The 26,667-nt window shown below is 44.0% G+C and overlaps 1 protein-coding gene across 1 annotated transcript in view; it reads right to left on the bottom strand.

Annotated features, from left to right (window-relative positions):
- The window catches only part of SKAP1 (src kinase associated phosphoprotein 1), a 330,610-nt gene extending 304,605 nt beyond the window's left edge, over nucleotides 1-26,005 (bottom strand). Inside the window, exon 1 of the mRNA XM_050762808.1 lies at nucleotides 25,786-26,005. Coding sequence (XP_050618765.1) covers nucleotides 25,786-25,809 — 24 coding nt within the window. The 5' untranslated portion in view covers nucleotides 25,810-26,005. The remainder of the gene's footprint in view (nucleotides 1-25,785) is intronic.
- Between the last annotated feature and the right edge of the window lie 662 nt (nucleotides 26,006-26,667).

Genomic DNA, 26,667 nt, shown 5'->3' with positions numbered 1-26,667 from the left:
CAATTTTTTAGATTGGGAATGACCTAACCGGAGCTCCGGTATAGTATGTGGCCTCACACATCTCCACCTCTGCTGTTTTCCTTCTTAGTAAAAAGTGGCGTTTCTATTCTCAGACTCAACCTACAGAATATGTAGAAAAGATTAGGAGTGGTAAGAAAAGACACAAGGAAAGTGGGTAAAATGGTTTTTACAACAGCTATAAGGGGAATAATGATGGACTCAACCTAGGAGATGGGGCAAGAGCAGTAAAAAGAAATCGTTGAGAAGGATGAGTGGTATAAGTGCCTGCCTCCTTGTACTGTTTCCCATCCAGAGATACAGCCTCAAGGATGAGGTGTGATCCTTTAAGGAGTACAGTGCATTCTGCCATCTGAAAAGGAGTGGTGCGTTGGTTTCAGTGTCACATGACCCACCTACAAGCTGCAGTAAATTGGGGTGAGGGGACAGAGGCTGGCGTGAGTCTCTCTGGGGTATCTGGCTCCTGCTCATCCTCCTTCCTGCCCTGAGAAAGTATAGCAATGGGTGGCTGGGCGTGGTGGCTCATGCCTGTAATCCCAGCACTTTGGGAGGCCGAGGCAGGCAGATCACGAGGTCAGGAGTTTGAGGCCAGCCTGACCAATATGGTGAAACCGCATCTCTACTAAAAATACAAAAATTAGCTGGGCATGGTGGTGCGCACCTGTAATCCCAGCTACTCGGGAGGCTGAGGCAGGAGAATCACTTGAACTCGGGGGGCAGAGGTTGCAGTGAGCCGAGATCAGGCCATTTCTCTCTAGCCTGGGTGACAGGGCAAGACTCTGTTTCAAAAAAAAAAAAAAAGAAAGTATAGCAGTGGGCAGACTACCTCTTTCAGGCTTGGGATCAAGTACCAGGTACCCCCATGGCATTTTTACCAACTTCACCACTTCACCTATAAAATTGTAGCTGCTCTAGGACCATTTTGAAGTACTTACGGTGCATACTAAAAAGCAAGGAAAGATACATGGGAACTGTCTGTGCTATCATCTCAGTTATTTTTTGGTAAATCTAAAGTGTTACAAAAAAAAATACAGCAAGGGAAACAAAGTCCCCCTGTATGTCAACCTAAACTTTGCCTTGCTTTCCCTCTTGGTAACAGAAGAAAATTTGATAACCTCTCCCTCTTGTTCAAGGATATGGTGTCACATACTAATATAGGCTACCAGCTAATGAATTGTTTGATAAAGAGCAAAAAACCCAGGTAACTGCACTTCTTTGCAGGCTTCACTGCCTGTCATAGCTTACTTACACCAAGGAAAACAGCAAAAACTCACAGTGTACGTATTCTACATGCATCCTTCCTTACAAGAATCTCTGGGTTTTGGAGAGACAGGGGTAGAGGGAGGTGCAGAGTCGGGTAGTATGTAGCGGGTGACTGGCAGATTCCAATACAGTATTGTCATGTTGCATCAAAGTTCCTCATTGCAGACAGAAATCTGCCTCCACACATGAACGCAGCCCTTCCTTAATCATCTGAGGACCCTGTTTCAGCAGTCAGCCTCACTCCTAATGACATTCTGTTAAATGGACAAATTCCTTTGAAGCCTTGTCCTTCTTTGAAATCCAATTTCGCAGAAAGCCAAATCTGATTGGGGGTAGCCATGGAAACCACACCGAAGAGTCTTTGAGGAGGTGAAGAGAGGCAAGGCAAAACGTGATAGTCACGAATCCTTTACTGCTCTGTCAGAAATATCAAAGAGATCTAGAGAGGTTGGCAGTAGCCGAGTCCCTGCCTGGGTCCTGTTCTGTGTGGCTGGGTACTATGTGGCTGTCACGGAAGAAAGCAGCCAGCTGTCTCTGCACACAGGCAGGAGGATGGAACAGAATACACAAATCTCAGGTCTGTCTGCCTCCCTTTTCTTCCCCTCCCCCCAGACCCAATTCCAGCAAGATCTTAGCATCCTCTTCTTAGCTACCCGCCCCTTAAAGACAAACAACAAAAGAATGACAAGGTTAAAATACAAGGCCCTCACAGATAAGAGGTCCTTTGGAGCAGAGGCCATGAAATTAATCTGGAATTCCTTGTAATTAGATAAGATAAGGGGATCTAAAGAGATGCAGAACAGCCAGGAATGGAGTCCAGCAGCACAACATGCAGAAAATACACCGCCTTGTCCACCGGGACCCTTCACGCACTGTCAGCAGACAGAAGACACAGAAAATAGAGCCTGTATTGGCCTCTGAGCTGCTTGGGAATGCTGTCTACATGTTCTCATGCCAGGTGGGCACTCACTAAATAGGCATCTATGGGATGTCCAGAGGGCCCAATCAGGAAGAAACAAAAGCATCTGGCACCCAGAATGGCATGGAGTGGGAACAACTGCAAGCAAAGCAGGAGCTGGCTGGCACTGCTCTGTCCTGGCTGAAATGGGTCTGGAGAGGAAACTGCAGAGGGCAGGCTCTGAGGCTTTATTCCGAGCTTGTTATTGATCCCTGAATGCTGGGTCATGACATGTGGCAGAGCTGACGTCTGCCCTGTGGATGTGCAGCCACTGCCTCTCAGCCTCTCGGTCCCAACCCCATCAACCGGGTTTATTGACTCTTTTATTGACAATGCTGGGGCCTAATGAGGACAAGAGCTGCACACTTCATTAAGGGATGTGGAAGGAGAGATGATGCATCCTGTCGGTGCCAAGAACCAGGCTCACTGTATGTTTTGCAAGGCCCCAGAAACCAAGCATCATACCACCTTGGAGGCAGAGGAGATGGACATAAGATGCTAACTTGGGCATATTACTTCAGTGGCCTAAAAATGAAGAGTTTCCACGGTTTGCCGGAAGCCTTGTTCTTACCAATTAGCTAACTCTTCAACTTAGGAGGGTCCTGTTATACACACACTCACACAAATACACTTCCAATGGTCTCCCCTTCCAGCTCACACTCCTAGATTCTCTGCCCTAATACATACAACAAAATAAGCAGCTTCTCATATCACATCAGGAAGCAATTCCATAAGCAGGTTCTCAATGAGGCACAGGCTTGGAACAGGATAAAAACTCAAAAGCATCTTCAAAGGGAACAAATTCAAGATAAGGAACAGACCCAGCACTATGACCAGGGTCCCCCAGCTTACAAGGAGCTATGCATTAGAATCTGGTACAAAGCTCTTGTAGAACTGAAAAATACCTAAGATAGATAGTTACAGCCTAGGGATCACTGAGCCACTCTGTGAAGTAATCACTGTTGGCCCTTCTCCATCTAAATAGTAATGTTTCATTCCCAGTACTTTAGGAGGCCGAGGCAGGGGAATCACTTCAGACAGGGAGTTGGAGACCAACCTGGGCAACATAGTGAGACCCCTGTCTCTACAAAAAATACAAAGATTTCAAAAATTAGCTGGGTATGGTGGCATGAGCCTGTAGTGCCAGCTACTCTTGAGGCCTAGGCAGGAGGATTGTTTGATCCCAGGAGTGCGAGGTTGCCGTGCCACTGCACTCCAGCCTGGGCAACAAAGCTGAGACCCTGTCTCAAATAAATAAATGAATAGTAACATTTCTTTCTTCTTTATCTTATCTATCACTCCTCTTATTATTTTTTCTCTATTGTCCCCAATCCTTTTCCTTTTTAGTCTTCTTTACCTATCCTTTAGACCACATTAGATATCTCCCTTGGGCACTGCTGAGCCCAGCAGAGGACCTGAAGACCAAAGAGGTTGCTGACTCTGACATTCTCTGTTTTTGATTGGTTCTCTTGGGGATCTGAAGTGGATATGGGAGGACTCAGAATGTATCAGCTGTAGCCAGATGAGCTGTGCGCTCAGTGAGATGCGGAAACAGTCTGTGTAGCTAATCTGCATGAGAGCAGATGAGGTTAAGACTAATTTTATAGACTATATATTTGCAGACATAACTTTGGAAACTAGATGGAAGAAGTAATCTTTTCTTCTGGGGGATTAAGGAGATTGAAGGTAGGAGGACAGCAATTTTCTAAAGTCGAACTGGGTTTCTTTGGTTACCTTTCATCTGTTATTTCAAAGGTAAAACAAATTTAAGTTCCCAAACCCCTTCCTTACTTTTTATCCTTTCTTCTTCCTCACTTTACTACAGGTCTTAGAATTCAGAGTTGGAGCAGGAGGATTCAAGGTGAGAGAAGGGGCAGTTATTTAGAAGCTGGTAGGCCGGGCGCGGTGGCTCATGCCTGTAATCCCAGCACTTTGGGAGGCCAAGGTGGGCGGATCACGAGGTCAGGAGATCAAGACCATCCTTGTTAACACGGTGAAACCCCATCTCTACTAAAAATACAATAATTAGCCGGGTGTGGTGGTGGGCACCTGTAGTCTCATCTACTTGGGAGGCTGAGGCGGGAGAATGCCTTAAACCCGGGAGGCAGAGCTTGCAGTGAGCCAAGATCGTGCCATTGCACTCCAGCCTGGGCGACACAGCGAGACTCCATCTCAAAAAAAAAAAAAAAAAAGCTGGTAGAAAGCTCTGGCCTGCACTACACATGTGCTCATGTGCTTTGGAGGATACTGACACTAAGATGAGTGGATGTAATCTAATCAGAATCACCAGCATTCTCAAATACAGACAGAAGCACTAGAGTCAGAGATAAAAACAGCAATGGCTGATTATTTCAATCTAAGAAAGCAAGTAAAAATACCTTTGCCCTAGTGGATATCCTTTGGAATGACCTTTAGGTCCTCAAGATGTGTTCTTTCCTTGCCTTCAGAATTGTGTCAGTGTCCATTTCATTTTTTTTTCTTTCTAAATATCTATTCTTTTTTTTTTTTGAGGTGGAGTTTTGCTCTTGTTGCCCAGGCTGGAGTGCAGTGGTGCCATCTTGGCTCACTGCAACCTTCACCTCCCGGGATCAAGCGATTCTCCTGCCTCAGCTTCTCTAGTAGCTGGGATTATAGGCACATGCCACCATGCCAGGCTAATTTTTCTATTTTTAGTACAGACAAGGTGTCACCACATTGGCCAGGCTGGCCTTGAACTCCTTACCTCAGGTGATCTGTCCACCTTGGCCTCGCAAAGTTCTGGGATTACAGGCATGAGCCATCGTGTCCAGCCGAACACCGTACCCAGCCTCTCTTCCTAAATATCTCTGGACTCCCCTTCCCACAGCATTTTCTTGCTGTGTAAACCACACTATCTTTCATACACAAAATGGCACCGTCAGTTCATGTTGCATTGCTTTTCAGTTTGACTCTTGTCTTGCCTCCTCTCATCCCTCCACTAGAATGTGATCGCACTCTCTTACACCACATTTGAGATCTTCAGTCTCACATTCTTTTTCATCTTCAATCTTTCCCTCTGCCTGCTAACATCCTTGGTCTTCTCTATCCTTAAAAATCAAGATCTTCCCTCCACCCCTCTACCTCCTCCAACTCTCAACCTTTCCTCTCCTTCCCTGCCCCCATCAACTTCCTCCATCAAATATCATGTCCTTTCTCCTCCGTCTCTTAACCTTGCCTGCCTGTCTTCACACCACCAAAGGGATATCTCTCCCAAGAGCATCACTGACCTCCTTCTCCACTTTCCTTTGTCCTCACCAGCCTTCTTTTTGGATCATTGGATGGTCTTGACCATGTGCTGTTGCTGTAAGCACCCAGTTTGGTTGGCATTGCCCTATCTGGTCCTCTTCCTGTCCATCTTAACTGTGACTTCCCTGCCTCCTTCTTTGGCTCTCTTCATATCACCTTCTAGTCATAGGTATTCGCCAAAGCTTTCTACTTGCCTTTCTCCCATCCCTCTTCTTTCATTTCTCTCTTTGTTCTCTGAATCTCTAGTGTTTTTATTCTCATGCTACTACAACGTTCCCCTTTGTATAGATTGCTTTGCTGATTTGTACCTCTGCCCCACATTCCCACCTGGATATCTGAGCAGTTCCACCAAATTGTTATTTCCTCTCTCCTTAATTATTGCAATAGCAAGAAAGCTCAGTGGACAGGGCATGGGCTTACAAATCAGAAAGACCTGGGTCCCATTTCTGGCTCTGCCACCTACCTATTCAAAGACTCTGGGCAGAGCTCCATGAACCTCAAGTTCCTCATCTGTAAATTGGAGATCATAATCCCCACCTTACAGGGTTATTGTGAGGGTTAAGTAGGATGATGTATGTATATAGTATATGCTCCATAAATTATAACAGTTAGGCCGGGTGTGGTGACTCACACCTGTAATCCCAACACTTGGGGAGGCCAAGGCAGGTGGATTGCTTGAGGCCAGGAGTTCAAGACCAGCCTGACCAACATGGCGAAACCCCATCTCTACAAAAATACAAAAATTAGCTGGGCATGGTTGCGCACGCTTTTAGTCCTAGCTATTCAGGAGGCTGTGTCACAAGAATCATTGCAACCCAGAAGGCAGAAGTTGCAGTGAGCCGAGATCGTGTCACTGCATTCTAGCCTGGGTGACAGAGTGAGATTCTGTCTCCAAAAAAAAAAGTAATGTTATAAAGGCATTTCTGTTTTCCTGATAATTCAAGCTCAAAATATAGAAGTCATCTTAGACCCTTCCTCACTCATTCTAAACAGCCACTAAGGCCACTAGTCTTACCTCCTCACAGTGGCTTTTGAATCCTTACCCTCCTTGCATCCTTAATGTCACCTCTTTGGGTTTGGTTCTCAACATGTTTATTGGGAAGTGATAAGTTGAAATGGCTTCTAACCCGGCCTCCCTCATCCAATTTCCCCACCATCCCATGCCACCCCTTACATAAGCTTCAGAGTATTTATCCCAAAGCATGGTTCTGACCCCATCAAAGAGGTGATAGAGTATAGAATGTAGTGGCCCTAAAGTCAGACAGCCCTGTGCTCAAATCTGCCACTGCTTGCTGTGACCTTGGACAAGTTACTTATCTTGCATATGCCTCAATTTCCTCCGCTGTAAAATGGCAATAGTAACTGTATTCTCAAGGTTGTTTTGAAGATCCAAAGAGCTAATATATGTTCTGCTTACACCTGCCTGCCGCATGGTAGTTGCTTCGTGAAGTTTAGTGATTACTGTCCCTGCATTTCCCGCAAAAACTAGCACCTGTCAGATGCTCAATAAATACGTATACAAATTATCCATAATCTCTCATTTGATCTTTCTTACTCATTAAAGATATATTTGAGGAGTGACCAAGATATAGGTGTCATTGGTTGCCAAGGATGAGAGTTTTCCTCTTTATGAAGCTAATCTGCCTTTAAAGAGATGAATAGAATGGCCTTGGCTTCCTTGGCACCAGGCTCTAACAAATCAAGGTTATCAGATTCTCCCTGCCAACCTCCAGAGATTTCCTCCCTGTCCTATCTATTCTAGAATACTTCCAGTGTTCTCCAAACCACATGGGGGAAACACTGATCTGGAAGGCATGAGATATTAACTCCTCTTTTCACTCATTGCGGCAAAAACAAAGTTTCCACTATAAATAAAGACCCTGCAAAGAACCAATCAGAAGGAAGATCATATCCCAGGAATCTGCAGTCTTTTTAGTCTGGAGAGCTGCCAGCAGGGCTAAGCTCTACAGAAGGGCTGGGGTTGTGGCAGACGGACACGACTTGGGGAGTGTGTGGGAGGGGTGATGGCCTAGGGATGAGGCTAGTGAGAAAGAAAAAGGGAAAAGAAACTGAATGAGAAGTTGAATGAAAAGATAAGTAAGTGGAGAAATAGAAAACATGATAAAGAAGTCTTCATAGTTTGGAGGATTAGAAACTAAATCAAACAAATCCACTTGATTTCCTGAGTTGTAATTTCAGGCTATACCATGTTCTACCTCCAAGGACAGTTGAGAAGCTTCAGGGAATGGCTGTAAATTCCTAAAGAAAAGTGCCTTGTGGATCAAGCTGTTCCTATCTGCTGCTGTACTTTTTATCATCTGCACTTTCAACACAATGACAAGTTTTATTGAGTAATACGTGATATTACGCATCATGAGACTATTGATGCAGAATTTCCTTTTTCAGAGCTCAATATTCCAATCAAAGCCTGTTGCATCACATCACTGAGGCCATCCACTTAATGACAAGTTGTAAGACGCATATTGCAGAATATTCATGTTCATTTTATGCTCACAGTGCTTGAAATCTCCTCTAAACAGCCTCTGCTCTCAGCCTATTAAGGTGCCCGTGTTATCTACACTCCATTCAATGGTGTGGAAATAATTGTCTTGAGACTAAAGAAAAAATTGATGGTCACAAGCCGAGTCAGCACTTGTGTTCTTTTCTTACTCTGTTGAATCAGGTGTTATTTACCTCTTCCAACACCTGGGACTCCTGATAAGTCACTCCCATGGTAGCTTTTTCCAGGACAGTGCTATGGGGTCTTTAGAAGAAGTAGGGATCCTTCATAAGCTATATTGTTATCAGCACAATTCACGCAGCTACCAGATGTGCAAAATCGAAACCACCAAGGGCATTCAGGCAAAGGGGGCTTCCCCAGCTCCATATGGCCGCTATGACATGTGCTCATGAGTTAGAGGAGGAATCAGAGAAAAAATGGGATGCACTCAACATGAGGGCCTGTGCACTTGCGAGAAAATGCTTATATTCTGACAAAGTTGGGGTCCTTTTTTATTGCCCTTCATCTGCTATCCCAGCACCTGCACCCTATAGCCTTCCTCCCTACAAACCTGGCTCTACTAAAAAGACCTGCCTGTTAGAGACAGGTGGGCCCTTTTCTTCATCTCTTCCCCTTCCTCTTATCTCTGGGATGAAGCACCAGGACGCAGGCTGGTGGAGGAGAGCAATTGCCTGTGGCAGCTGATAGTTCAGCAATGCGGCCTGCGACTTCGCCTTTAAATATCAACCTCATGCACAGACAACACCCTGGCAGCCTGAAAGGTTTCCATGGTGACAGAATGCAGGCCGTGACCTCTGTAAATGTAATCAGAGCACTGGGATTGGTGTGCGAGACAGGTTTAATTTCTCCTGCAGTGGAAGCTCTGTGGTCCTCGCCCTACAAAGTCTTCATACATTGACAGACAACCTGTTATCTTCACCAGGGCAGCTCTGCATATGGCAGTTCCCTCTGCCCCAGAGCTGCTTCCTCTACTGTCTGAGCAGGCTGCAGGATATAGAAGGTCACTGGGCACTGGGACAAGTCGTATCAATACCTGGCATCCTTGCCCAGTGTCCTTGGGAGGTGAGACTGTCCCTTATACAAAGAGCAGCTGTGGCATAAGGGTCAGACCAAGGACTCAGAAGATTAGCCAAGGTTTTCATCCCTGCTGTGTCACCAACAGTGTGACCTTGGGCAAGTCATTTAACTTCCAACTTTCTACATCTTCCCTCCAGGGAGAAAATGCCTGGGGAAGGGAAGGGCAAGGGCTTCCAAAGTCCCCAATTTAAGATGGTACCCAATAATGCTTAATGTGAGGATCCTCCCACCCTCAGTGGACTCATACCCCAAGAAGTGAATGCTAGTCACTGGTGTCAGTGCTGCCAGTGGTGAGGGGAAGGCTCGCTGTGGGAGAGGCTCAGCAGGACTTCCCCACCTTTATCCTGAATTGGAACAAAACCAGGATGCATTTTTTTCTAAGCCAGCCCAGAGTAGTAGACTAGGGTTTTGCACTAAACTGACAGGAAACAGACAGAGGCTCAGAGGGAAATGTAGCTGCATTAAAGGAGGACCCCATAACCTCTTTCCTTAAACTCCATGCCACCTCAGCAAAGAGTTTCTTTGGTCACTTGGATGCTAGCACCCTGTGATTCCACTTCTAATTCACATGAGATGCTGGCCGACTTCAGTTGCCAGTTATCCTGCTTCTCTGATTCTTTTACTTTTCCAGTATAGTATTCTGAAAAACAAAAACAAAAACAAACAAACAAAAAAGATCTGGACTAAGATGAGATTCATAGGGTTGCATGAAACATTTTTCTTCCCAGAGGGAGCTGGTCCATAAACTTCCCCTTGCAGAATGACATTCAACAAGGAATCTCAGAATTTCAGAGCTGGAAGGAACTTTAGAAACCCTTTAACCTACAGAGAGAAACCTGATGACTAGCTTGGATGTCCCTGGGTTACAGCAAATTAATGGCAGAACCACAAGGGCATCAGGGCCCCACTCTGCTCGGCTGAGTATTAATTTACCTCATGGGTGCTTTTGAACCTCAAACTAAAATAGAGGGGAAGTGGGGGGAGGATTCAAAAGTGGTTGATGAACATTAGAATCAGGAAATGGTGATTTGGCTGAATCTACAGATAATAGCTTTACCACTTCCTGTGTCAGCTGATGCCAAAGGAGAGAAGATTCTAAAGAAGAAAATAGTTAAGTGACAGGACTGTGGGTTTCCACACAACTGTCCCCACCCAGGCCACACTTTTTCTCTAAGGCCATTGAGGAGAGTATAAACCTGATTGCTCAGGGGTGTCATTGTCTGGTGTCCAACACAGAATCACAAGATCAAAGAATAACGGAGTTTATAGGAACCCCAAGGAACATCTGGTCTGACATTATGTCTTCTGGTTGCTGAGTAACTAAACCGTCTAGGACAGGTAATTTAATTGTCTTTCCTTTTTATTAAAGGACTCAGTTTCCCAACTATAAATGAGGAAATAAGGTTCCTTCTCAGTCTAACATGCCAGAACTCCATGATCTCGAAAGGTGGAGACTTCCCAACTTTTTCCAGGATCCCTTTATAGCATTTAACATGTATCTTGTAAGTAGCAGGCTTCCCTGGCTCAAGCTTAGCATTACTGGTGTGGCAAGCACCAAGGGTTTGTCCAGCTCCCAGGGATTACCATGGACTCCAGGAACATGCCCTGAAGTTCCTTCTAGTGTTTTAAGGAGGAGGAGGAGGCAACCATTTATGTATTACTCATGTCGGTCCAAGTTGTTAATACTCCAGTAGTTGATAGGCCCAACCTGCATACGTTGTGGCCATGGGGAGGGTGGGGGTATGGGTGTGGTGGGGTGTGAGGTGGTATCAACAACATAGCAGCCCGTACAGAAACTGTGTGGAATAGGGGAGGAAAGAAATTCTTAAACAACACAGATGGTTATTTCTGGAAGAAATGGGTAGGTTTGCTGCACAGAAAAAGCAATCTATCCATCATATCACCTGTTCTTCAGACCTGCCTATATATGCCTGAATCATTATAGAAAAGTGTCAAATTCTGAACCCTTGAAAATCAGGGATATTATTATACTCACTCCACTCACTGAAGCCTTAGTTCCATCCTGCCTATATCCATTCTGCTATACTTGGTGTTATATTTTTGGATGAGAAATGTGCAGGGTGAACTCAGACTCTACAACCACTTGTCCTCTTCTTGGCTAAGTCACCTTCTCCTTCCAACTCCCTTAGGTCAGTAAATGGCACCATGGATAATCCAGTTGCCCAATCTAGAACCCTGGGGGAGGTCATCTTTCATCGCTCTTTCTTCCTCTGCCAAGTCTAGCTGGTAAATATCTTTCAAACAATCTGTTTCTCTCTAGTCTATTGCCACCATCCTGGTCCAAGCCACCATCATCTTCTACCTTGCAACCCTCTGGTTATATGCCCCACCAACCCATTTCCACTCTATAACCAGTGATGTCATTTTTAAAAATCTGCCCATGCCTCTTCCCTAATTAAAATTTTAGTAGCTTCCCAATATTACACTTCCTAACTCCTCACAATGGCTAACAAGCCTCTACCATCACCACCACCATAACCTCCTGCTTATCTTCCCAACCTCGCTGCCTGCATGGACCCTTTACTGTCCGTCATCTTCAGTAACAGACTTCCTGCAGTTTTTCAATGAGTCATACCCACTCCCACTTCCGTTTGCTCACATGTGCTGTTCCTTCTGTCTACAACACTCTTCCCCCTTCCCCTTCACCCAACTAACTTATGCTCATGCTTCAAGTCTCAACTTCATTTCCTCTGGTAACCAGCCTTGGCTCCCCAGCCTGGGTTGTATTTCTGTCTCCTACATTCCTGTAGCATTTAGCACCTGCTATGCAAAACTCACATCCCATCTGTAATTATTAAAATTATTAAAAGTAATGGCAAAAACAGCAATTGCTTTTGCACCAACCTAATATTTGTCTACTTGCCACCTGTCTTCTTCTCCTAAGAGTTCAGATTTTTCGTATCTTATTTCCTAATGTATTCCCAGCAACTACTATGCTTGTTGTATAGTAGGTCCTCAATAAAGGATTATTGAGTAAGTGCTACAAGGTAAGTCTGTTGGTTTTTTGTTTGTTTGTTTGTTTGTTTGTTTGTTTGAGACAGAGTCTTGCTGTGTCACCCAGGCTGGAGTACAATGGTGCGATCTCGGCTCATTGTAACCTCTGCCTCCCGGATTCAAGCGATTCTTCTGCCTCAGACTTCTGATTAGCTGAGATTACAGGCGCACGCCACCATGCCCAGCTAATTTTTGTATTTTTAGTAGAGACAGGGTTTCTCCATGTTAGCCAGGCTGGTATCTAACTCCTGACCTCAAGTGATCCACCCGCCTTGGCCTCCCAAAGTACTAAGATCACAGGTGTGAGCCACTGTGCCTGGCCTGTTGGGTTTTTTAAAAATAATTTTATTTTGAAATAATTTCAGACTTACAGAAAAGTTACCATAGTATCTAGAACTCAAGTATACCATTCACTTGGAATCATCAATTATTAACTTTGATTATTAATTATTAAATTTAATAATCAATTATTGAATTTATTTTTCATAATGAATAAAATATTAATTACAGAAAAGTAATTAGTACTAGATTAATTTACATTTTTTTCTGAATTTGAGAGTAAATTACCGTCATCATACTCCTTTCCCCTAAAAACTTCAGCAGTATTTTCTATGAATGAGGATATTCCCTTAAAAATAACACCCAGTACGAGGCCAGGCATGGTGGCTCACGCCTATAATCCCAGCACTTTGGGAAGCCGAGGCAAGCGGATCACTTGAGGTCAGCAGTTCAATATCAGCCTGGCCAACATGGTGAAACCCCGTCTCTACTAAAAAATACAAAATTTAGCTGGACGTGGTGGCGGGCGTCTATAATCCCAGTAACAGGGGCTGAAACAGGAGAATTGCTTGAACCAGGAGGCGGAGGTTGCAGTGAGCCAAGATCGTGCCACTGCACTCCAGCCTGGGCAACAGGGCGAGACTCCGTCTCAAAAAAAAAACACAAACACCCAGTGCGGTTATCAAAATGAGGAAAGTTAGCAAAGACACATGAGCTCTAATTCAAATATGTGTTGTCATTTTCAGAGAAGTAGAAAGTACTAGGTAAGGGTGGCAGCCTGGGATTAGGTGCATGCATTCATAAAGTCACCCCTCTCTCCTCTCTCTCTCTCCTTCCCCTCTCTCTGCCCTTGTTCAAGGGTTTCCTCTAAAACTAAAGCTGTGGTTGCCAAGGCAGAGCCCAGCTGGTTGTGTCTGGTGTTCCCTCGTGCCCCCACTTGCACCACGCCCACGTGTCGCTGCCCATGCACAGTCCTCTACTGGTAGGCTGGAAGGCTCCTGAACAGGTTAGCTTTGTTTCACAAGGTCCCAGCGACAGGAGGAAGCCCAGTCCACCGGAAGTGAAGGTTGGAGGGAAAGGTGAAGGACAGGAAGTGGGAAGATGACTCCTGGGACCCATAATCATGCATGAGCAGTTCAGAGCTTCCCAGAAGGGAAGAAGACAAGCTGTAGGGGCAGTAAGATTTGCACACCTTGGGTCCTGGGACCATCCTGCTCAGCTGAGTAGAATACCAAACGAGGGTGTCTCTGAGCTGCACTTCACCTCAGCCAGGCAATCGACAGGAGAAGCAGCAAGCGAGACCGACAGACTGTCACTGGCAAAATGAACTGTCACCTCCCATTTTTCAGAGGCACGGCGGGATGAATTGCAGCCTTGAACCGTGCGGCCCGCTGTTGATTGAGTTCCGCTGTCTTAGAACCCCGTCGAACAAGGCGAGTTCATTTCAGACTGACGTACCACCGCTTATCAATTTAGGAGCCAGTAAAATTAACCGCTTCGGAGCTGATTTTCTCCCTCCCCCTGCTTGGATTCTGCATCCAGAAAGGTCACCAAATAAATCTCTCTGGGTCCTGCTAGCATAATGTGCAGCTAGGAGATGGGGTCTCAGAAGAGGAAGCTGAACCAAACAGCCCAGGCCCAAAAGGTCGCTGAGGCCCCCTTACAGCCACGGCTTGCGGCAGTGGTATGTGACAAGTCATGCCTTTGCTAACTCTGCTTTGCCCACATCAGCAGCATCTGCTCCCAAGAGATACTGTGGTTGGGTAGGATTGGGTGACTGAGAATGGAGGTGCTACAGAAGCCCCCCTAGTCTTTCTGCAGAGATCTCTGTGTATTCTTCAGCTTTGCATCCACAGGGCCTTACACATAGTAGGCACCCGCTAAATGTCTATTAAACTGAGTAAGACTTGATGTATGCTTTACCATCAATTGGTTTGAAAAGTTTAAAAAAAGTTAGCATGGACAGGGCCCTGGTGGAGAGAAAAAAAAAGAAATGTTTATCTAGGGATATCTTTACTGTCACTGGACATTCATGGGGCCAGGTCATGCTAAAAATCCTCTGGCAAGTTGAAATGCAGGTCCTTGGAGCAGAGCAGGATGCTCACCAGAACAGGGTTCCTTGTGTCCAGAAGAAAAACTGTCTCATGCCACATTCTCCCCTCACACGCATACAGCTTTTTTGCTCATAAAGGCCCGTCCAGTAGGTCTAATTTACATATCTCAGGGCTTCTCCTCTCCTCTGCATCTGGGACACAAATAGTTTTCTTAACACCCTTTGAACCTCTTGTCACCATGGCAGACTATGGCAGTGATAATTTCTGGAGATACAACCAAAGTGTTCTCAAGATAATTTAAAGGTTTGGACTCTTAGACATGCTCTACCTCTATCTAAAAACATCCACTTTTCACCAAAGGTGCCTCATCTCAGAGGGACAGGGGACATCTGGTTTGGGAGACTTGCACAGGAAATAAAGACCTATGGGCTGGACACGCTGGCTCATACCTGTAATCCCAGCACTTTGGAAAGCTGAAACAAGCAGATTGCTTGAGCCCAGGAGTTCGTGATCAGCCTGGGCAACATGGCGAAACCCCATCTCTACAAAAAACACAAAAATTAGCCAGGTGTGGTGGTGGATGCCTGTCATCCCAGCTACTCAGGAGGCTGAGGTGGGAGGATCGATTGAGCCCGGGAAGTAAAGGCAGCACCGTGAGCTGAGATTGTATCACTGCACTCTAGCCTGGGTAATGGAGTGAAGCCCTGTCTCAAAAAAAGAAAAAAAAAAAAAAAAAAAAAAAAAAGACTTGTGAAGATGGAGATGGCTTCTGACAGAAAAGCTGGTGCTCTCTTCAGTAAGGCATCAGGGTAAGGGCCAGATGATATTTTTGCTTCAGCTGATAGCTACCAACAGACCAACTGGTGGGCTCTTATGCCCAAAGAAAATGTATTCACATTCCTGTTGTCTTTGTTAATAGTTTATTTCTGTGTTTTCACTGGGGACTTTTAGCCCTATACCTAGAGTGAGAAGGCTTAGTTTTCAAATCTGACTGTACACTCCCTAGCCCTAAGAATGAGCAAATAACTAACTTATTTAAGCCTCATTTTCCCATCCATAAACCCACACAGATGTTTAAAAGTTTAAGTAACTTTCTGTGTGTAAAAACCTTAATAGACTACAAAGTTATGTATAGATGTTGAAGTTTATTCATTTTTGTCTCAGCAACAAAAGAAGAATATGAGGATGAATGTATCTCAAAATTTGATCCAGCAATTTCACTTCTAGGAATCTATCCCACAAAAATGCTCACAGATATGCAAAAGGATGTATGTGTGAGGAATTTCACTGCAACTTTTTGAAATTCAGAGATAACCTAAATATTGTCAATAAGGAATTGGGTAAATAAATTATAAAATTATGATGCATAGATACTATGCAACACTGTAATAGTTAAAAAGAATAAGAAAGTAAATTTATAACTTTATGGTTGTTATGAGTTATAAAGGCATGAAAGCCAACTTATAAAAATTAACAGATGTGGTTATTATATCATTAAATTATTGGGTGTTCACTAGCTACTTGAGTCAAGAGTGACCATAGAAAAATACATCCAGCTAAACCTTAGGGAAATATCCAAAACTTTAAACAAAAAGGGACACATCTAATAGTTGCATTTCCATTTACTATATCATGGACATCTGTTCATGTCAGTTCTTAATTTTTATTATTAAAAAAAATTAGGCCAGGCACAGTGGCTCATGCCTGTAATCCCAGCACTTTGAGAGGCGAGAGGACTGCTTGAGCTCCAGAGTTCAAGACCAACCTGGGCAACATAATGAGACCACATCTTTACAAAAACTAAAAAACACTAGCCAGGCATGCTGGCACATGCTTGTAGTCCCAGCTACTTGGGAGGCTGAGGTAGGAGGATCACTTGAGCCTGGGAGTTCAAAATTGCAGTGAGCTGTGATCATGCCACTCACTGCACTCCAGCCTGGGTGACAGTGAGAGCCAGTCTCAAAACAAACAAACAAAAATCAAAAACAAAACAAAACACATAATAAAACATAGGCCATGGATTATAAAGATAGTTCTCTGGTCTAACTATTGAGAAAAGTAAGATGATTTGTAGGTAGTTGAAGTGTGTTCTCAGGAATACAAATCTATAATATCCTAGCAGTGTAAGTTATAAGTTGAAACAGCCCTAAACCAAGAATCAGGCATCCGGGACTCTTGTCCCAGCTCTACCATTAACTTACTACATGACATAACCAAACCACTTTTCTGGGCCCCAGTTTCCACATCCAGAAAATGAGAATGTTAAAGTACATGTTCTCCAAGCTGAAAATTCTATGGTTCTATGAAATCACTTTTCAAAGATTCAATAAAGGATGTTTATATATAATTACAGTCTCTGGTCATTTCTGACACTAACAGGAAGGTTTTGACAAGGCCTTAAATACTCACATGCAGAGAAAGTCCACTAAGAATTTTTTTCTTTTTTCTTGAGACAGAGTCTCACTCTGTCACCCAGGCTGGAGTGCAGTGGTGCAAACACAGTTCACTGTAGCCTTGACCTCCCAGGCTCACGCAATCCTCCTGCCTAAGCCTCCTGAGTAGCTGAGTCTACACAGTGCACCAGCACACCTGGCTAATTTATATTTTTATTTTGTAGAGACGGGTTCTCCCTATGTTGTTCAGGCTAGTCTCGAACTCCTAGGCTGAAGCAATCCTCCTGCCTCGGCCTCCCAAAGTGTTGAGATTACAGGTGTGAGCCATCACATCCAGCCCAGAATTTTTTTATTAAGAAGGTTCCTTCCCTCAAGAACTATAATTTAAAAAAGAAAATAAGACAGTTGAATCAATAGAAAAACAGGAGTACACGTTTTACAAAAGGAATGTACAAAACGAAATTGTTGATTGGGATCAGTGGAACTCAAATTTATGTTCCTAGAGGCCTTTGGCTTACTCAGAGATGTTCAGAAGCTGCTTCCAGGATAGGGAAAGAGGGCAAAGGAGTGAGTACTCCACCTCCCCATCCTGGTTTAATCAGAGTAATTCTGCTTTCATCTGCATCATGCATCTAAGAAATATAACACTTTCACAGAAATAGGGCAGCTACAATAAAAATTTGAAAACCACTGGCCTAGATGATTTCTAAGGTCTGTTCCATCTTTAAGGTTTCACAATTCTATGATTCTAAGATGTATGTAAACCTAAGTTTTTATATTCTACATTCAGCTTTGCAGGTACATAGGAAATTAACTTCACAGAGATGAATTATCCTTTAAAACAAATAATTATTTTATAATATGAATATAAAACCCTAGATGTATCCTGGTCATTAGAGAAATGAAAATCAAAACCAAAATGAGATACCATCCCACACCAGTCAGAATGGCGATTATTAAAAATTCAGGAAACAACAGATGCTGGTGAGGCTGTGGAGAAATACGAATTCTTTTACACTGTTGGTGGGAGTGTAAATTAGTTCAACCATTATGGAAGACAGTGTGGCGATTCCTCAAGGATCTAGAACCAGAAATACCATTTGATCCAGCAATCCCATTACTGAGTATATACCCAAAGGATTATAAATCATTCTACTATAAAGACACATACCACACGTACGTTTATTGCAGCACTATTTACAATAGCAAAGACTCGGAACCAACCCAAATGCCCATCAGTGATAGACTGGATAAAGAAAATGTGGCACATATACTCCATGGAATATTATACAGCCTTAAAAAAGAATAGTTGATGTCCTTTTCAGGGACATGGATGAAGCTGGAAGCCATCATTCTCAGCAAACTAATATAGGAACAGAAAACCAAACACCACATGTTCTCACTCATAAGTGGGAGTTGAACAATGAGAACACATGGACACAGGGAGGGGAATATCATACACCAGGTCCTGTAAGAGGGTGGGGGGCAACGGAAGGGACAGCATTAGGACAAATACTTAATACATACAGGGCTTAAAACCTAGGTGCAGCAAACCACCATGACACATGCATACCTATGTAACAAACCAGCATGTTCTGCACATGTATCCCAAAACTTAAAGTAAAAACAAACAAAAACAAACAAACAAACAAACAAAAAATCATTAGCTGTATCTGTTTAACACAGTCAGATTTTCCTGTTCTGAAATTTTCTGAATGTGAGGCATGATCATAATTACAAAAGAACTGGATGGGAATACAAGGCAGACAAAGGGTTATAAAAAAGATTTGCAAGAGTCCCTGGAACACCACGGAGTAGCTATCAGTTTCATCAGTGAGGTAAAAGATACTGAACTAGAGCTAGAATTACTTGGTTCTACTATTGAATTAGGTCATTTTTGTTTTATAGAACAAATCTCAGAAAAATTCATGATAATTACTACAGTGTTTTCTATGTGTTATTACGTTTAATTCTCCCAACTCCATGAAACAGGTGTTATTTTCTTCCCCATTTTACAAACAAGAAAACCGGAACCATGGATGGTTTAAGTACTTTGCCCAAGGTCAAAGAACCAGGGCTCAAACCCAGAGAGTCTGAGAGCAAAGCCCATGCTCTCAGCCACCAAAAGCTGTGCCCCATGTTGCTACTGGTGACTCTCAGATGCTGGTTAGACAGCCTGCTCTCCAAAGGTCAAAGGATAGGATTCAAATGGGACTCTGCCTCCAATCCTTCTATAAATTTATTTGTCTCATTATCCAATCACAAAGAAGAGTTTTCACTTCCCTTATCAAGGCTGGCCCTAGATAAAAATAATGAGGTAGCTGCAGCTTGTTCATCCTCCCTTCTCCTCACAGCTCCTTCTTCATATGAGGAAGGAAAGAAATACTGACTCCGTGAAATTTGTTCTGATGCCTCCCAAGAATTTGCCACTCTTTATCTTGTGCATGCACTGAAGATGTATACATGTACACATATACATCTGTGTGTGTGTGTGCGTAGTACTTTCTTGCCTATTTTACATTTGATCCCTCTCCCCAACTAGATCATATCTCCCTAGGAATCACAACTAATTTTCACTCATCTCTGTATCCACAACACCTGACAGAGTGCCTAGTATATAATGAATACTTGATCAATGTTTATTTGTTTGAACGAAGGAAAGAAGTACATTCAACTTGGCGTGGTGGCTTGCACCTGTAATCCCAGCACTTTGAGAGGTTTAGGTGGGTGAATCACCTGAGGTCAAGAGTTCGAGACCAGCCTGGCCAATATGGCAAAACCCCATCTCTACTAAAAATACAAAAATTTGCTGGGCGTGGTGGAGTGCGCCTGTAATCCCACCTACTGTGGAAGCTGAGGCAGGAGAATTGCTTGAACCTGGGAGGCAGAGGTTGCGGTGAGCCGAGATTACACCACTGCACTCCAGCCTGGGCTCAAAAAAATAAAGAAGAAGTACATTCACACATTCATGCTGTCCCCAAGGTTCCCAGTGTGTCCCATTGTAGCACCTCACCTAATCTTGCTTTTCTCGGGAACCCTTTCCCCCAGTCAAACTTTGTCAAGCCTAGGCTCCCTTTCTCCTCCAGATCTGCTCCCTGACCTCCAAAATGATAACCAGTTAGCTAACCTCATGTGTAATAAGTGCTAATGAGGTTAGCCGAGGTTAATATATTAATGTATTACTTCTTTTAATAATGTATTTTCACTTTAACTAGAAACAATTCCTTGACCTAATAGAGCCATTTCTAATGATGAATGCATTATGCCAGCATTCAGGATAAGGTGGGGGCAGATGGGAAATCATTGGCAGGAGAGTTTTAAGGACCCTGACCTAGGCGCCCTAAAACCACATGACCTACCCACTTGTGTAGAAGAGTCACGGAACTAAAATGGCAAAAACACATAAATACTAACACTGCAAGTACATGTGGTCTCTACTGTGACCAAATGAGTTGACCAAGGAAATGAAATTTGATCTGCCACAACAGGAGTCTGGGGTTCCCCACTGATCTTCAAGCCAAGTTAGGGTCACCTGAATGACAGATGCTCCTAAAGAGAAATGAGCTAGCCCTGTGTTTGATTGGTATAGGGCTAGGATGTTGGAGGCAGCAGAAGTAATCTAATACATCTTTCACCGCATAGATGAGGAAACTGAAATCCAGAGAGGTAGGTGACCTGTTCAAGGCCATGAAGTCAGAGCCAAAATTGGGAGAAAATAATTTACTTCCTTGAGCTAATATACAGGAAATATTCTTTTCTATTTTTTTTTTTTTTTTTTTTAGGTGGGGTCTTGCTCTGTCACTCAGGTTGGAGTGCAATGGCATGATCTCGGCTCACTACAACCTCCACCTCCTGGGTTCAAGAGATTCTCCTGCCTCAACCTTCTCAGTAGCTGGGATCACAGGTGCGTGCCACCACGCCCAGCAAATTTTTTGTATTTTTAGTAGAGACGGGGTTTCTCCATGTTAGCCAGGCTGGTCTCAAACTCCTGATCTCATGATCCACCCACCTGGGCCTCCCAAAGTGCTGGGATTACAGGCCACCACGCCCAGCCTTCTATCTTATTTAAAGCATCCTACACATTAGTTATTATGAAGCCTATTATTTACCACAGGACTCAACTATTTGAAGGATCTAACCCAAAAGAATCATGGCTAAAGCCTCTGCACAGCAGCAGGCAGCATCATACAAATCTCAGCAAAGTGCGTTTAACTTGCAGAACCCAATTCACATCCAGAATCCTAGCTACATGGGAGTCTGGAAGATGTAGTATTTTACTTTACAGCCTCTGCAGTCCAAAAAAGCACACCAGAAATAGTGGGGATGAATATCAAGTGGGAATTAATCTTATCTAGCATATTATATATTACAGTTTTTAGAACCTTCTTAAACCTTTGTCAAGTTGACAAATTGGTATGTTGTTTTAAATAACATTTATTTGATTATTGGTAAGGATGAGCTTTATGGGGTTTTTGTTTTGTTTTGTTTTTTTGAGGCAGGGTATCACTCTGTCCCCTGCCCACCCTAGGCTGGAGTGCAGTGGTCATCACAACTCACTGCAGCCTCAACCTCCCAGGCTCAAGTGATCTTCCCAACTCAGCCTCCCAAGTAGCTAGGACTATAGGCATGCACCACCACACCTGGCTAATTTTTAGTTTAGTTTTGTTTTGTTTTTTTTGTAGAGGCAGGGTTTCTTCATGTTGCCCAGGCTGGTCTTGAACTCCTGAGGCTCAAACAGTTCGCCCACCTCGGCCTTCCAAAGTGCTGAGATTACAGGTGTGCACCATGGCATCTGGCTAATTTTTATTTTTATTTTTATTTTTATTTCTGTGGAGATGGGGTCTTACCAGGTTGCCTAAGCTGGTCTGAAACTCCTGAGCTCAAGTGACCCAAAGTGCTGGGATTACAACCATGAGCTTCCATGCCCAGCCAGGATAAACTTTTAAAACCGTATGTACTGGCCTTTCATATTACTTCTTTTATAAATTGCCTTGTTCTACTTTTTATTCATTTTTCTTTAGGGATATTTGTCCCTTTGTTCTTACATATATTTGTAAGAACTCTTTACACATTAAGGATATTAACCCATTAACCAAAGGCCTTTTTTTAAAATGTCAAATTTTGCCAGGAGCTAGCCCTAATTTGATTAATTCCACTGATGGTTCCTTGGTTTGGTATCTCCTGAATATTTACATGTTTGGCTTGTTCCGTAGATACTCAGATGTATAACTATAGTCATGCCTTTTTTCACACACCCCGCAGCAGAACCTGGTTTGCCTGTCAGGGAGATAAGATCACTAGAGAGCTATGCAGATGTCAAAGACAGACACACACCAGGTCTGGGGATCTAGAGATGAAAGCACAGATCCCAGAAAGTGGGCAGTCTCCCTTGTTCAAGAGTATGATGAAGGTCTAAACACCGTGAGGTTAGTTAGCAAGATGAAGTGGAGGAATCAGATCCCAGATGACAAGATTCTGCTGTTCAGGAAGACATTTATAGTCACAGCACAAATTAACAAACATGTCTAAATGGCCTTGATCTTCTTTTATACTTCCTGCCTAGGTAGGAGATTGTGGTTTCAGGAGCTAGAACCACAGATATGAAGAAAATGGCTTTAGTTAGTTAAGAAAGTAGTATATAAAGTAGCAGCTGCATTTAAGTCCTCAACTGTTGTTATAGATATTTAATTTTGCCCCATGTTTTCTCAAATATACTTACTGCTTATCAAATATACTTCTGGCAGAGCTGCCTCTCATGACAGAGACTGAAAAACCAGATTCTTGCTTTCTCAGTTTCCCTTACAACTAGGAATGGCCTTGTCTTAGTCCATTCATGCTGCTACACCAAAATACCTCAGACTGGATAATTCATAACAAGAGAAACTTATTGCACACAGTTCTGGAGCCTGGGAAGTCCAAGATCAAGGTACCAGCAGATTCAGATGAAGTCGTGTTCTCAGCTTCATAGATGGTGCATTCTTGCTGCATCTTCACATGATGGAAGGAGTGAACAAGCTCCCTTGGGCCTCTTACAAAGGTACTAATCTAATTTATGAGGGCTCCACCCTCATGACTTAATCACCTCCTAAAGGTTCTACCTCTTAATATATTGCACTGAGGATTAGGTTTCAATTTATAAATTTTGAAGGGACACAAACATTCAGATTCTATTAGGCCACATGACACAGTTCTGACCAAGGAGAGGTAAGGAGAAGACTACTGGGAGATGTCTGAGGACATTTTTATTCTAGTTAAAAGGGTGAGTATGCATGAGGTTCCTACTCTTTCATTCATGTCTATTAGTATAGTTGTATGAGCACATGATTTCTTCAACCATGGCAACCATGCAAGCCTAGAGACCAAGAGCCAACACTGAAGGTAGAAAAGCAAAAGGATGAAAGAAGCCTGGTCAGTCATAGTATTTTTCAGCTGATGAACCAAAATAGGACCTCTACATTTCTTATTTTGTGAGAGAGTAAGAACTTTTATTGACGCTTTCAGTTTTTTGTTACCTGCTTCTGCATTTTGACACATTGAAAATATAAAATGATATAGAGCCTGTATCACTGTAAGTATATAAAATATGTTAGTGTGTGGGTAAGGACAGGATGGTATTGGTAGGGGCAGGAAGCAGGGAAATTCTAGGCAGAAAAGGGCAGGGTCCCTGGCGAAGCCTCACCCTCAAGCCTAGAACCGCGGTCCAAAGTGAAACCATGCATTCCTATTTTCCCGCTCAAATGTTGCCTTTTCCAAAATCACCCATGACCTGCCTCACCCCCCATCCTGTACCCATTAAGTCCCCTGGCTCAACTGGCAGGGGGCAAAGAAGGAGAGAAGAGAAGAAGTAGCCAGACATTGGAAAGAAACAGCTTGACTTCAGAGGTGAGACTTGATGGTGGGACTTTGGAGAAGTGTCCAGCAGGGGACTGCTGGACTCCAGGGGAAGATCACCTTCCCACTCCATCCCCCTTCCAGCTCCCCATCCTGCTGACAGCCACTTTTATCAGCAATAAAATTCTCCACATTCATCGCCCTTCAATTTTTTCATGCAACCTAGTTTGCAAGGACTCAGGTATGGGTGCAAAAGGTTGTCACACTGACCCTCCACTGAGCTGTTAACACTTAAGCCATTCATGGACAGCAAAGCTAAAAGAGCACACTGTAACACACGCCCTCTGGGTCTTCAGGGGTTGCAGGCACCCCCCAGATGCTGCTGCAGGGCTGCACAGTTGTGCTCCTGCAAGCACCTGAAAGCACTCACTCTGGCTCCTGCACCTGCTCACTTGCTCCCTCCTGTGAGGGATTGAGAGCTGAGGGCTGAGTAAGTGAGGCACCCCTGTTGCAAGGTCCATGAAAGGGTCAAGGAAAATTTCCTGTTTCAGTATGATGACTAATACCAAGACCAGAATGTTCTATAGAGAAGTGTTAGGGGAAAGGGAGAGCAGGGTCCCATTCCTGGGCATTCTGATTTAGTTGACTTGGGGTAGGAACCAAGCCTTGGTATTTAAAATTTTAATTTTATTTTACAGGTGGAGAAATGAAGGATCAAGCAGTGTGACTGGTAGAAACCATGTTATACAAGGTAAGCCAAGAGAGAATTGTGCAAAAATGTCTTCAGGGTCACTTCTTTCCCTAACTTGGTCCCTCAGAGTTCTTTCCACTAGATATCCCGTGTGTTCAACCTAATTCCTATCTGCAATGGGCTTCCAAATATTTCACCCCTATGGGCAGGGCTGTGTGTCATTTCCCTGGCCCCTATCTGGGTCAAAACTCTCATTCCTTCAGGGACTGCTGGACAACTAGCAAACTAATCTTCAGTGTGTTTTACCCAAGGTGTTAATGACAGATAATGGCCTAATGCATTACTCCTCTCAGCTAACATTTCCATTTTAATAGAGCCTTTAAATGCTTTAACCTGAAGGAAACAGCATGAAAAATGCAGGGATAGCAAATATCTGGCACCTTTGCTCCTTCCCTGTTCCTGGAAGACATCTTCAAATGGTCACTAAGGCTTTTCCTGCTATGCCTGGACATACCCTGAGAAGCCCATAGGGCCCTGGGCAGTCCCTACCAGCCAATGATGGGAGTTACCATGTAAGATGAAATCTATTTTCCAACCTTATCGTGAAACAAGTATTTGTCCAGGAGTAAAAAGACCTGAATTCTACTTTGGGGCTCTGACATTACCTGGACATAGGGCCTAAACAAATTTATTAGACATTTCCAAGTCTCAGTTTCCTTAGCCATAAAATGAGAGGACTGGCATTAGAATCAAGCATTTCCAAAGAATAGTTCTCGATCTGCCAGGGACTCTCAAAACCTGACCTCACAGCTCTCCAAGCTGCTTGCTGCTACCACGTACCTCTCCCCATTTTTGCCTTGCTTCCCACCAGGGAAGGAAATGCACTCCCAACTGGGCACCACATTTCTATCTCTATTTGGGGACCTTCCTGTCCCTGAAAGGCACTGGGAACATAATGTAAAGCAACTTTGGGGACAGCTGCTAAGAAGCCAAATCTTGTGACACTAGGAGTCCAGTCGCGTGGTTCAGAGTCCACAGCAACTTGTGTTGACTATGCAGTCATCAGCCAGAGGGGCAGAGCCTCTGTCTGGAGATGTGTCAGAAATAGGTGTGACTAGTCCCAGACACATCAAGTGGGGAAAAATCAGGTGTGCAGATTACGTTGTGTAAATGCCTTTCTAATTCTCAATGCTCCAGGAAGGAATCTCAGAGATTAAATTAAGCTGTTAACCCTCTAGGCGCTCCTGTCGTTTATTGTTAAGGAATTAATAGGAATGCGGGAATGCAGATGGCCTGGCTGTCAGCTCGGAGAGGCGATTTTTCTGATCTCCACGGACGTTTCCAGCATCTTTCATTAAGCACTCATGTACCAATTTGTCATTTTAACCGGGCAGGAAAGAAACTCCCACTCAACTCCCTACCTCAGGTGCTGGGAGTGCAATCATCCCAGGAGTCTTTCCGGGTTGCGGGTGCAGGGGAGGCGCCCAGGTGACGGGTGTGGGGTGCAGCGGGAAATGGATTCAAAGCCACTCCAGGAAGGAAATCGGATCCCAAAACCTGGTTGTCCTGGGCACAGGCTTCAGGTGACTGCAGAAGATCCCACTCTAGCAATCCTAAACCAAGCAGAGATGTGAAAACTTACTTCTTTCCGCTTTCTCGAGGCGCTCCAGGACGCAGGTGGCCCACTCAACGCGGGGAGGCGCCACCTACAGGACAGAGGAAGACCAGCAGCTTGGGCTCGAGATTTCAACAGTCTGTGGCGCGTGCTGATGAGGACGGCCTCTCCTCCTCCTGGTGTAATAGTCCCCGACATTTATCGAATGCTCTTCTCGTGCCAGACACTGTCCTTAGCACCTGACATGTATTAATGATTTTAAACCTCACAACAACCCTATTAGGTAGGTGTTATTTTCATCTTCATTTTATGGAATAGAAAACCACAGCTCCAGGAGAGAGAGTGATTTACCCCAAGTCACCCAGTTAGGAAGTGGGAAGTGGAGACTCCCACCCTGAGTAGGCACTAAGGCGGGTGTGGTGGGATGGTTAGAGTCGGGTGCAACTCGACTCGTGGTTCACAGCATTCAACTCTATGGGCCCTCAATTCTGCAGCTTTGGTTTACCATTTTTTGAGACTTGCTTACTCGTCCGGAGAGGAAAACGTTGCTAAGGTAATCATAACCTTGTGTAATTTTTAAAGAGATGGAAAAAGACAAACATCGCATATTCTCACTTATTTGTGGGATCTAAGAAAACACTTGATCTCCTGGAGATGGTGGAAGGATGGTTACCAGAGGCTGGGTAGT

Source organism: Macaca thibetana, chromosome 16 (genome assembly GCF_024542745.1).
Source record: "Macaca thibetana thibetana isolate TM-01 chromosome 16, ASM2454274v1, whole genome shotgun sequence".
NCBI lineage: Eukaryota > Metazoa > Chordata > Mammalia > Primates > Cercopithecidae > Macaca > Macaca thibetana.
Note: the sequence above shows the minus strand (reverse complement) of the source record. Positions and strands in the feature narration are given on the sequence as shown.